The 13,290-nt window shown below is 40.3% G+C and overlaps 1 protein-coding gene across 4 annotated transcripts; it reads left to right on the top strand.

Moving 5' to 3' along the window:
• Positions 1–935: 935 nt before the first annotated feature.
• Positions 936–13,059, top strand: NR4A2 (nuclear receptor subfamily 4 group A member 2). 4 transcript variants are annotated; one of them, XM_077447661.1, is made up of 8 exons: positions 936–1,089; positions 3,429–3,553; positions 4,029–4,891; positions 7,772–7,901; positions 9,347–9,510; positions 11,020–11,222; positions 11,396–11,574; positions 11,709–13,059. In XM_077447661.1, the coding sequence occupies exons 3-8, from the start codon at positions 4,031–4,033 to the stop codon at positions 11,963–11,965; spliced, it is 1,794 nt and encodes a 597-aa protein (XP_077303787.1). In that variant the 5' UTR covers positions 936–1,089; positions 3,429–3,553; positions 4,029–4,030; the 3' UTR covers positions 11,966–13,059. The 4 variants fall into 4 exon arrangements, with proteins under 4 accessions (XP_077303787.1, XP_077303788.1, XP_077303789.1 ...); XM_077447662.1 differs by having other exon boundaries at positions 9,347–9,435; XM_077447663.1 differs by having other exon boundaries at positions 4,046–4,891.
• The last annotated feature ends 231 nt before the right edge of the window (positions 13,060–13,290 follow it).

Here is a 13,290-nt window from a genome sequence, read left to right on the forward strand (position 1 = left end):
GTGATTTACAATAGGAAGATGCAGTATACTTCTGCTGTGGGCCCTATAACAGCTGTGATCAATTAGTGATCAATTAGTCAAAACGTTATAATAATAACAATAGCAAATAATGATAATGAATTGATATTCCCAGTTATTATATAACATTAAAAGCTATCAGCTGATTTTTGTGTTGCAGGCTTAGCCAGGTCTTTGCTGACATGAACCCCTGGCTGCTGCAGAACCTCTTAGGAAGGACAATGAGCTGTCACTGGCTGGACATGAGTTCTTGTGGAATTTCACACTGGGGGTGGTCAATCAGCCCCATCCAACAACCCGTCCATACACACACCCTGCGATACGTGCCATCCATACATAGAGGGGCCGAGGTGTGATCAGAGGTGTGATCGGGGACACATGTGGGATTGGATACAATGTAACAACGATAATAATAATAATTTGGGGGTGGGGGTGGGGAGCTGTCAGTGGCGGACCTCAGTCCCCGTGGCGGTGTACACTGTGGTGGTGGCAGATCAGCCCATCCAGCAGCTCCTCCATACACACATATCAGTAGATATTCAGGTGACAGCTCATCCATTGTGATCGGATACAATGTAACAATAATCAGAGATCTCCTGTGTGAGCCATACACAGGGCAGATCGGTGATCGGAGATGAGCTCACACTGTTCCATGGTCCGGTCCGGTCGGCTCTCCCCCACTCCCCCGGGGGCAGGCTCTCCCACTTTCCCCCGGTGCCCCCCACACACACTATAGGAAGGCTCCGCTCCGAGTGAGAACCCGACTCGCTTCCCACCTTAAACCAAGGCTCGCTGCTGTGACGTCACATCGGAAATTTACCAAAAGCCAGAACGGGCCAACTGCACGGAGTGAGCGGGCCGGGGCGCTCTGTGATTGGGCGGCGGGGTGCTGACGTCGGCTGACGCTAGCCGCATGTAGTGTGATAGCAGTGGAATAGTCAGCCCACATAAACAAAGGCACATTGGAGAGGAGCTCAGAGCTCTGCAACTAGTACCAGGGACTTGTCTCCGCACCGGGATGTACCGATCACCTCCGACTGCCTAGAGGAGCCTCTCCGCTCTGCACCGCCGGTAAGTGTCCACGCCGAGCACACCGTCATCTAGACACCGGATCTACACTGCACCCATTCACTGGAAAAGTACACCCCATAGTACATACTCACTCCAATACACCCCATAGTAAATACACACCTCAATACACCCCATAGTACATTTACACCCCATAGTACATACACACCCTAATACACCCCATAGTACATACACACCCCAATACACCCCATAGTACATACATACCCCAATACACCCCATAGTACATACACATCCCATAGAACACACACACCCCAATACACCCCATAGTACATACATACCCCAATACACCCCATAGTACATACACACCCCATAGTACATACACACCCCAATACACCCCATAGTACATACATACCCCAATACACCCCATAGTACATACACATCCCATAGAACACACACACCCCAATACACCCCATAGTACATACATACCCCAATACACCCCATAGTACATACACACCCCAATACACCCCATAGTACATATACACCCTATAGTACATACACACCCCAATACACCCCATAGTACATATACTCCCCATAGTACATAGACACCCCAATACACCCTATAGTACATAGAGACTCCAATACACCCATAGTACATTGACATCACAATAGTACATAGACTCCCCAATACACCCCATAGTATATAGACTCCCCAATACACACTATAGTACACAGACTCCCCAATTCACCCCAGAGTACATACATTTCACAATACACCCGATAGTACATAGACTCATAGACTTTCCAATATAGTACGTAGACTTCCCAATACACCCTAATAGCACATATACACCCCTTAGTACATAGGCACCCCAATACACCCCATGTTACCAAGACTCCCCAATACACCGATAGTACATAGACTCCCCAATACACCCCACAATACACTGACTGATTAGAAGTGTCACTACACTGAGCAGATGGGACAAACTTGGAAGCGCTCTGATCACCTACATATCACTTACCTGGGGGGCCTGGAGCTGCTGGATGTATGGAAGAAAGTTGTTGATGATATGATGGAGCATAGAGAGTTAAAGTACATGTGCCATCTACTGAGAGATACTTCTACAGATGTGTGATCTCTATTTATCTATATGTAATGTGTATATGTGGGGATAGATAGATAGATGATAGATAGATAGATAGATAGATAGATAGATAGATAGCTAGATAGATAGATAATATGTATCATTTTCTCTCGATAGATCATTCTATCTATCTATCTATCTATCTATCTATCTATCTGTCTGTCTGTCTGTCTGTCTGTCTGTCTGTCTGTCTGTCTGTCTGTCTGTCTATCTATTATCTCACTGATCTTTTTTCTTTCTTTCTATCTCTATTTTTCTTACTTGCTCTCTCTTCGGTAATATCTTTCTATCTTCCCTTCTTCACTTTATCTATCTATCTATCTGTCTATCTATCTATCTATCTATCTATCTATCTATCTATCTATCTATCTATCTATCTATCTATCTATCTATCTATCTATCTATCTATCTATCTACACACAGGAGTATTCAGTAGATCACACACCTTGCTGTCCATGACTGTCACCCTTCCATGTGGTTTTGGATTACCTGAACTGACCCCCCTGCTTGCTGTACATATGACTTGGTATATATGCCCATGCAGACTGCTGTAGTGTTCTTGCCCCGGCTGGCTGGCACAGGGTGGGGGGTTGATTTTCCGGTCTCCTGGTTACCTTACAGGGGGCAGAGATCTGAACGAACCAATTAATATGGACGTGAGCTCGCCTTGTCTGGATACAATGTAACACACTAATAAGCAATATTGCATGAAGCACCCGGTGTCATGTAATCCTCAGAGGCTGCTCCTGTGGATGCTGCCAGAGGTGTCACCCAGTTTAATAAGCATTAGATGGATGATAAATAAAGTGCGCTGCTCTCTAGGTCGGTGACATGGCGTGTGTTGTATTATGGAAAGGGATTCGGGTTGTACTTTTATCATCAGTGTAGGAATTCATCTATTTAATAAGATAAAAGTGATGTGAACTAGTTGATGATCCTGGCTTGTTCCTGGGCCTATGGTTGTGGTTGCTGTCACAATGGAGGTGCCTGTCATTGATTACTCGGGCACACTTACATCAAGTGAACACCCACTATGAGCATCTAATGACTCAACCGTCTGCTGTGTTTACAGTCATTTACAATATCCAGGGAAAGGGCTTTCTCCCCTGACTCACCCACATTCACCACTATAGATAATATTCATAATTTGTTTTTTTTCCATTCTGGAATTTAAAGCCCTCAATGTCTCCTGTCATTTGTCATTGACGCCCATTAACGTCTCCTTTCTGCCTGCAGGAACCTATGCTGACCCCCTGGGTGCCCCTCCACTGACCCATTTACATTTTGGAGATTTGTCCCGACAAGAACTACAACACTGTCCTCCTTTACTTTCATCGAAAACGCCCGCAGCCCGGCTGAAGGTTTGTTGCAATTCATTTTGGAAATCAATGGCGGTGGTGGGGGGCAAAGGCGGGGGGGGGGGGGGGGGTTGGGGTACTGAGTGCCAAGACAACCTATGTTATGGGGCCACTTATAAACAAAAATGACATCTCTTGAGTTTAAAGTTGTCATAGTTTTGTAAAGAGATAACTGTAGAATTGGGATTACATGGGCGTTTGGCCAGGTTTTTTTAAGCGTTTAGAAAGCGTTGGTGAGCGTTAGCTTGAGTACATTGAACCTCGAGTTTGTCAGCCTTGCAGGTTGTGATAAGCATTGGCTCTCCAGCACAAGCTGAAACTTATAGTCCCACAGCACTCATGAAAGGTTATTTTTTTGGGGTGGGCATTTGGTATTTTTATGGGAGGGGGCGGCATGGATGACACAATGGTCCAAATAAAAGGGGAAGAAGTATGCAGTTGAACAGCTTGGGTATCTATTTAATTGTCTCATTTACAGCCATGCCCTGTGTTCAGGCTCAGTATGGGTCGTCGCCACAAGGAGCCAGCCCAGCTTCCCAGAGCTACAATTACCACTCATCAGGAGAATACAGCTCCGATTTCTTAACGCCAGAGTTTGTCAAGTTTAGCATGGACCTGACCAACACTGAAATCACTGCCACCACTTCTCTCCCCAGCTTTAGTACCTTTATGGATAACTACAACTCCAGCTACGACGTCAAGCCACCTTGCTTGTACCAAATGCCAGTGCCTGGGCAACAGTCCTCCATAAAAGTGGAAGATATTCAGATGCACGGCTACCAACAGCACAGCCACCTGGCACCTCAAACAGAGGAGATGATGGCACATTCAGGCTCAGTCTACTACAAGCCTTCTTCACCCCCAACCTCCAACACCCCAGGCTTCCCAGTCCAGCACAGTTCAATGTGGGATGATCCTGGTAGCCTCCACAGCTTCCACCAGAACTATGTGGCCACCAGCCACATGATAGACCAAAGGAAAGGTCCTGTGTCCAGACTGTCCTTATTCTCTTTCAAGCAGTCCCCTCCTGGGACCCCCGTGTCTAGTTGTCAAATGAGGTTTGATGGCCACCATATCTCCATGAACGCTGAGACCTCCGGTGTCCACCATGTGGTGGATGGACAGACTTTTGCAGTCCCCAACCCCATCAGGAAACAGGCGGCCATGGGCTTCCCTGGACTTCAACTTGGCCATGCCTCTCAGCTCATAGATAGCCAGCTCCCTTCACCCCCTTCCAGAGGGTCCCCATCTAACGAGGGGCTCTGTGCTGTGTGTGGAGACAATGCTGCTTGCCAACACTATGGAGTTCGCACGTGTGAAGGGTGCAAAGGGTTCTTCAAGGTGAGTTAGAGGCTTAACATGACACCATTCCAGGTCACAAGCTTGCAGATTGTCACATAGAGGTGAACATTCCATGGGAAATGCTTGCAGAGCAGGAAGTGTATCATTAGCCACATCAACACATACTAAGCTGCATTTAGCACATTGATACATTGTTAACAGGAATAGTAAAACATCAGCACAATGTAAAGAAACTCCTTTGATACTTGGCTACACACATACATACACACACACACACCTTGATATTATATCAACAGTACTCCATTCCATAAGTTCTACTCTTGCTATAGAACGTTGATACGTTGTAAACTTGACTTGGCATTCTATGTAAACTACCTTTTGTAATATTGATACATTGTTATCAGGAACAATACAACACAATGTAAATAAACTTCCTTGATACTTGGCTATATACATACACGCCTTGATGCATTATTACCAACAGCACGATCCATAAGAACCAACTCTTGCTATGGAACGTTCATACATTGTAAACTTGACATGCCTTTCTATATAAACGACCTTTGTAATATTGATACATTGTTATCAGGAACAGTGAAACACAATGTAAAGAAACTACCTTAATACTTGGCTACATGCATATACACTTTGATAGATTACGAACAATAGTACGATCCATACGAATTTACTCTTACTATAGAACGTTAATACATTGTAAACTTGACATTCTATATAAACTGCCTTTGTAAGGTTGATACATTGTTCTCATGAACAATTAAACAGCAGCAAAATGCAAAGAAATATCCATGATAGTGGATTACATTACATGCATGCGTTCATAGATGATAAACAGTAAATGGCATTATCTACAAGAACTCATTCCTCTTATAGAACGTTATATCTTGTGGACTTGACATGATATTCGAAATAAACCACAATTGTAAAGTTAATACATTGTTATCAGGAACAGTAAAACAGCAGCACGACGATGTAAGGAAACTCCATCTGAATACATTGCATGCATACCTTGATAGGTTATTAACAATAAACAGCATGATCCATGAGAATCTTCCTGCCTATAGCTGGTTTGATACATTGTGAACTTGACATGATATTCTAAATAAAGTTGATACATTGTGAACAGGAAAGGAAAATCAAACTCGAACACAATTTACATGAATTCACTTGCTTCATTACAAACGTTGTTACATTATTAACTTTAAATGTAAGCAACTCTAGCTATAGCAGAGCACTCTAAAACATCTGTTATTAGTGTATTGATACATTGTGAACTATTTATACAATGATACAGTTTGTGGGACAGTTAATAGTACAGTTTAAATCAAGTAATTTGGCACATTGATATACATAAGTGGATGCATTATTAGATGTAACACCAGTCATAACAGTTCATAACTTCGGAAGGTTGATATATTGTTAACAGATATTCAGCTCGCTTTAGAACATTGGACTTTATTAAGTTTAATGTATGTACATATGTATGTGTGTGTGTGTGAGTATACATAAGTATGTGTGTGTGTGTGTGAGTGTATATAGTACATTGTCTGTTTAGCATCCTAAAACACCTGATCCATGGTTACAAGAAGTGTCCTTAGCATTCCCCATAAAACCCACCTTATAAATGCTCTATAAAACTGATACTTTGTTACACTTCTCTCAGCAGCACATCCTAATGAGGCTTTTCCCTAAACCTTTACACCCCCTGTCATATTTGTTCTTGGAAGACAAATGCCATGCAAGCCTTGTCAATTGAACAACTACACATTCCAATGCAAATGCCTTTAGATACATTGCTACATTATTATTAACATAATGATACACAATAACAAAGAGATTTAATAGTGTTTATATATCGTTTTCCTGTTACTAGATGACATCATAATATTGACACAATAACTGTCAATGTGTTTTGTTATCAGCACATGCTAAACAATAAACAATGCAAACCTTGTGCACTTTTTACACGAATGCATTTAGATGATTTGGATGGGATTTTTGGAATTTTTATGTGACTTTGTCAAAGCTTTTGCGTTATAGTAATCATTGACAGGAAACATATTGTAGTCAATGTGCTATAATACTACTACTAAAATACTATTACTACTAATACTACTACAATAATAACAATAACAATAATAATAATATTAATAATAATAATAATAATAATGCATCTTCTAAATTCTTACAACACAATTCTATAAGTGCTGAGCATAATGAGGGCAATGAGTGTCATTTTAATTGGTCACATTTTTATCACTAATAAATGAATAATTGATGCAAGATGTGGAAGCAAAGCCTTAACACTTTAATAATCCTTGTGCCTGATAACACAAGCCAGTGATGACATATATTGTGAACAATTAAATCGTGCCTGAACCCCTTCCAGCAGATCTTGCTGCATTTTTTTTTTTTTGCTCTGCTTGTGTTTGGGTGAACACAGATCTGTTTTGCATGTGCTCCCAGCAGCCATCCCCCTTTTCAGATTTAAATTGCTTAGGACAGAGAACCGTGTCTGAACTAACCAAGTGGAACAGAATTCCCTATGGTGAAATTAAGTGATCTCTTTATTCCAGCGTCCTGATTGAATAATCTTATCATTTGAAATAGAGTCCTCTCTGAGGGATGTAAATAATATGAATGCTCACGGAATTGTATTTACTGATCGTCTGCTCCTTGTCTTGCTTGGCATAGGAGAAGCAGCTAAGAGCTGCCATGACGCCAGCGGTGCTAACCCTCAGTTTTCTGACTATTAAATGCCCCCCCCCCCCCACCCCTGCACACACTGACCCCCAACAGGAAAGGTACCCCGACAATCGCACCAATTATCCCCATTGATGGTGATGAGGATGAAGCCGGTGTACTCATCGCACATTCTTTTTTTTCTCTTTTATTTTCCAGCGCACTGTCCAGAAAAATGCCAAATATGTTTGTTTAGCCAATAAAAACTGCCCGGTGGACAAAAGGCGGAGGAATAGATGTCAGTACTGCCGCTTCCAGAAGTGCCTAGTTGTTGGCATGGTCAAAGAAGGTACATCATTTATGTGTAGAGTGCCCGCGTCGGTCTATGTGGGTGCCAGGACTTTGAGTGAATGCACATTCATGTACTAAACTTTGCACCTTGTATGCAATTTTTGCTACTATGTAGCTCTGCTTGTATTGGGGCATTTGTTGTGGATGTATCTAACACAGGGCTTCGCTTATAGTGGTATAAAGTATATATATATATATATATATATATATATATATATATATATATATATATATATATATATATATATATATATATATATATCACATTTTAAATAGCTAGATTGAACATTTTATTTTTCATAGGTACAAAGATACTTGTACTAGGTATGATAGACAAGACAGATCGAGGAAGAAAGAAAGAAAGAGAGAAAGAAAGAAAGAGAGAGAGAAAGAAAGAAAGAAAGAAAGAAAGAAAGAAAGAAAGAAAGAAAGAAAAGAAAGAAAGAAAGAAATATACTTTTACAGATAGATAGATAGATAGATAGATAGATAGATAGATAGATAGATAGATAGATAGATAGATAGAACGATAGCGAAGCAAACCGAGAGACAACCAGAAGAACAGATACTTTTACTTAGGCTGGCCATACATGATACAATTTTCTTATTCAATTTCAATCCTTTAGATTTACCATCAACTATGTAGTACAAGGGCCTGCGCATACAAACTGAAAGTGTCACCTCATATTATATGGATTTGGTAAATCTAAAGGAAAATTGTGCAAGAAAATTGTATAATGTATGGCCAGCCTAAGATATAGATAGATAGATAGATGGATAGATAGATAGATAGATAGATAGATAGATAGATAGATAGATAGATAGATAGATAGATAGATAGATAGATAGCGAAGCAGGCAGGCAGACAGATAGAAGAACAGACACTTGTATTTAGATATATACATATAGATAGACAGAGAAGCAGACACAGATAGCTATATATATATACAGTAGATAGATAGATAGATAGATAGATAGATAGATAGATAGATAGATAGATGCATTGATAGACAGACAGATCATTTTACTTAAATACATACATATAGATATATAAATAGATAGTTGAATACGTTGATAGATAGATGTGTTGATAGACAGACAGATCCTGATAGATGGATAGATAGATAGATAGATAGATAGATAGATAGATAGATAGATCCTTTTCTATACATAGATAATAGATGGGTATAGTGGAAATGCTCGGACTGTTTTGCAGTAGATGAATATTTGTGGTGTGTGTGGGCAGCAGGGATGGCATCGGGCAGATGCTGGATGCTGGTGCCAGGAAATGTCCTATAAGCGCCAGTTGTGCTGCCCAGTGTATTGTAGTTGGTGGTGTGAAGGGTGCCTTTGTGATGAAGCAGAGGGCACGGCGTGCCAAGGAATGTGAGTGGGCACCGACTCCTGAGCCCTTCCATCACACTCTCCTCTTTTCTCTGGCAGTGGTCCGCACAGACAGTTTGAAAGGTCGGAGGGGTCGCTTGCCATCCAAGCCCAAGAGCCCTCAGGAGCCGTCTCCCCCGAGCCCCCCGGTGAGTTTGATCAGTGCCCTAGTGAGAGCCCACGTCGATTCCAATCCGGCAGTCAGCAGCCTGGACTATTCCAGGGTAAGTGGGCTGTACATAGCAGTCTTTTCAGGGCACCCTTACATCTCACCCTTCTGTTTGCACCCCTTAAAGTGACCACGGGACTTTACATAGAAGCCTCTGCTGCTATCTTACACTTGGTGACACCACGTCTGACTTTATACACTTACCATATGCCAGACCATGATTGTATACAGCCAACCTTCACTTTAGCATATTGCTCTGTAAAGACGTCTGTCTCCTGTGAGCTCTGCAGGACACGCAGCGACTAAAAAGTCGCAGCGATTTATATAGACAAACGTCAGACGTCATACTACGCTTCAATCTGTAAAGAAGGACCACGTCGTTGGCCACAGTGGCCATTTCATTTCATTTTACAAATACACCGTTAAAATCAGACACTTTGCCTTTAGGAATTTTAGGATGAAAGTGGGATCTACAGAGGTAGCTCAGCCCAAAAACTGATTGCAGCTCCTGTGGTTCCTGTGATTGAGAGCCCTGACTTCCTTGCAGTAATATTTGCAGATATTGGGAAGAAAAATGTTCTCCTGGCTGCAGGAATTTATAGACAGATGTCAAAATTTAAAACACTGTCTGTTCATTTTTTTTCTGGTGGCTTTTCATTTTCTCAATGTTCTCATCAAGTTTAATTGTTCTTTAGGAACTGGAGATATATCTACATATGTGTGATAGGGATAGATTTATATATCTATCTGTCTATCTAGATATACATAGATAATGTGAAACTTGGACTAGGACCTTAACTGTCCTCTTTGCCACCATCTTTAGACCTTTTTTGGACTTATGGTCTGTAAAAACCAATGTTGGCCATACATGCTTCCATAAATTACCAATTTATTTTCTGATTGTTCTCCCTCAATAGGAATAATCAATCTATAGTCCACAACCCAATCAACCACTGCACCACATACAGTGGGGGTTGTATTTCAATCGATAGTTGGACGATACGATCGCACGTTATCGACCACATTTCTGTTTTCACCATGGAATAGTCGGATCCATCGAAATTCATCAAAATCAATCAGCATATGGATGCTGTCTATGGATGCAATACGATCGATCGATCCTTTTTCCATGCTGGCCGATCGACTCAGTTCGATCAAATCCGATTGATCGAAAGGTCAGTTATTGCAATTCGATTGTTTATCAATTTATTAATTTTAATCGAATTGCACATCAATCAGATAATAAAATGGAAGCTTATATGGCCACCATTCGCTATAGAAACTAGGCTGATGAAGGTTTGTAGTGTGGCCGGAACGTTGGCCGATGTCCTTCTGATTGATTGCACATGTTTTCCGACACTCTTTGGTTTTTGCACATCTCTAGCAGCAGCTCCTAGACTCAGGTCACACATCTTGTCACCATCCATGGTTAAATTAGCAGCTCTGGCCTCTTGTCCCTTGCTGGTCACAGAACTGAATTGTTCTTTACTTTAGCAATTACGCCTTGTGTAATGGGGAAAGCTCATTAATTTGTATCCTTTGTATTTTTTTTTTTCTTTTTCAGTTTCAAGCTAATCCAGACTTCCAAATAAATGGAGATGACACTCAACATATACAGCAGTTTTATGATTTGCTGACCGGTTCTATGGAGATCATCAGAGGTTGGGCTGAGAAAATCCCAGGCTTCTCTGAGCTCCACAAACAGGACCAGGACCTTCTCTTTGAGTCCGCTTTCCTGGAACTCTTCGTCCTGCGGTTAGCATACAGGTAATTACCGAATTAGGTTTTAATTGTTATATAAGCAACCCTCTTTTCAAGGTCAATTGATTTGCATTTTATTGGCTCTGTGGTAATTAGGAGCCTTTTAATCGCCCATTTATTATTCGGTTACTAATTAGTTTTTGTCTTTTTTTTCTGATTTTTTTTTTAATTAACTCCAGATCTAACCCAGCTGAGGGCAAACTCATCTTCTGTAATGGGGCAGTGCTGCACAGGTTACAATGCGTCCGGGGCTTTGGCGAATGGATTGACGCCATTGTTGAATTTTCCTCCAATTTACAGAGCATGAACATTGACATTTCAGCCTTTTCCTGCATTGCTGCTTTGGCCATGGTCACAGGTGAGAATTCTTTCCAAACATTATCTCGTACCTCCTTATTTTCTTGCAAACCATGTTCTTGAGACATATTCTGCACACAGTGGATTCATTTGCGACACTTTTTAATTTTTTTTTTACATTTTTTTCTCCTTCAGAGAGACACGGGCTCAAGGAACCCAAGAGGGTGGAGGAACTCCAGAACAAAATCATCAACTGCCTCAAGGACCATGTGACTTTTAATAATGGGGGCTTGAACCGGCCCAACTACCTTTCCAAACTTTTAGGGAAATTGCCTGAGCTTCGCACACTTTGCACACAGGGTCTCCAACGCATTTTCTACTTAAAACTGGAGGACTTAGTACCACCCCCGGCCATCATTGACAAACTTTTCTTGGACACACTACCTTTTTAAAAAAAAAAAAACATTTTAATGGACAATCTACAAATAACTTCAGACTAAAGGGACTCTACCTGTGAAAAATATATATATGCAGTTTGGGTGCCAAATTGCCAACAGTGAACTTATGGTACATGCGCCAGTGTCAAGCAACTAGCACTGCAGGATCCATAGAAAAACAAAAACGGACTCAACCTGCCGTTTCCTCATCACGTGACATCATTCCTAAGGTCCACTCTTTAGAACACATCTCTTAAATTCTTGCTAAGAGCATCAAAGAATGACCTCAGTCTATAGTATTAAGGTGACCAATCGCATTGCCCTTCTCTAAAGACTTACAATATATGATTTTTTTTTATTATTATTATTTTTTTTTTATTGTTAAAGAAAACTGTAATATATTGTGAAAAAAAAGAAAAACAGTTCAGTGGATGGCATGAAGGATACAAACGTAAAAAACAGGCTTGTACATGTATAAAATACAACTTAGCTATTTTTAATCATTTTGTGCCTATTTATGAATAAATATTAAACCGATTCTACAAGCTGTGTTTGCAAAAAAAAAAAAAAGAAATATAAATACGAATAAAAAAAATATTGCATAAAAGCATGTTTATACAGTACTAGATCGGAAAACCTTATAGGCAATTGCTTCTTCGGTAATGTCTATATTATATAAATAGTATACAGACACTATGTAGTCTGCTAGATTTTATAAAGATTGGTAGTTATTCGAGCGTCAGAAAAATAAAAACATTTTCTCAACTGTAAAATATGTAGGCACAAGTATTACAGAAATACCAAGACACAGGACACAGCATTGTTTGGAAGTGTCCAACATTCCTTGTTTGTAAGTGTTGTATGTACTGTTGATGTTAATACAAAAATTTATACAGTATCTTCCTTTTTTTTTTTTTCTTTTTGTTGTCTAAGACTAAATTGAAAACTTGCATGCAACAGCTTTTCAACGGTTTCCAAGGGTTATCCTACAAAAACCCAGCGGAAATTAATAAGCACTTTGATTTTTATTTTTTATTGTCTCCAAAAAAATGTCAGTTAATATATTATTTCATTGTTTGGAAGTAAAATTTGTAATACTGCCATCATCACCTCTAGTATGTTTGTTTTTACAGTCTTCTTCCTTTTCATCCTAGAACGTTTGGAGCGTTTTGTTATGTTTTGAAAGTGTTTGTACTGTAAGATAACGGTTAGAATAAGGATTTTAGGAAAGGACAGGCAATTTTATAATCTTTGAGCTTTTCAGATCGGGGGTGGTAAAGGAATGCAGATATTTGTATTTATTATAAATATATAATTTTATTTACAGCCTGTCGGTTTTA

Source organism: Lithobates pipiens, unplaced genomic scaffold (genome assembly GCF_037356315.1).
Source record: "Lithobates pipiens isolate NorthernLeopardFrog02 unplaced genomic scaffold, aLitPip1_a1.2 Scaffold_22, whole genome shotgun sequence".
Lineage (NCBI taxonomy): Eukaryota > Metazoa > Chordata > Amphibia > Anura > Ranidae > Lithobates > Lithobates pipiens.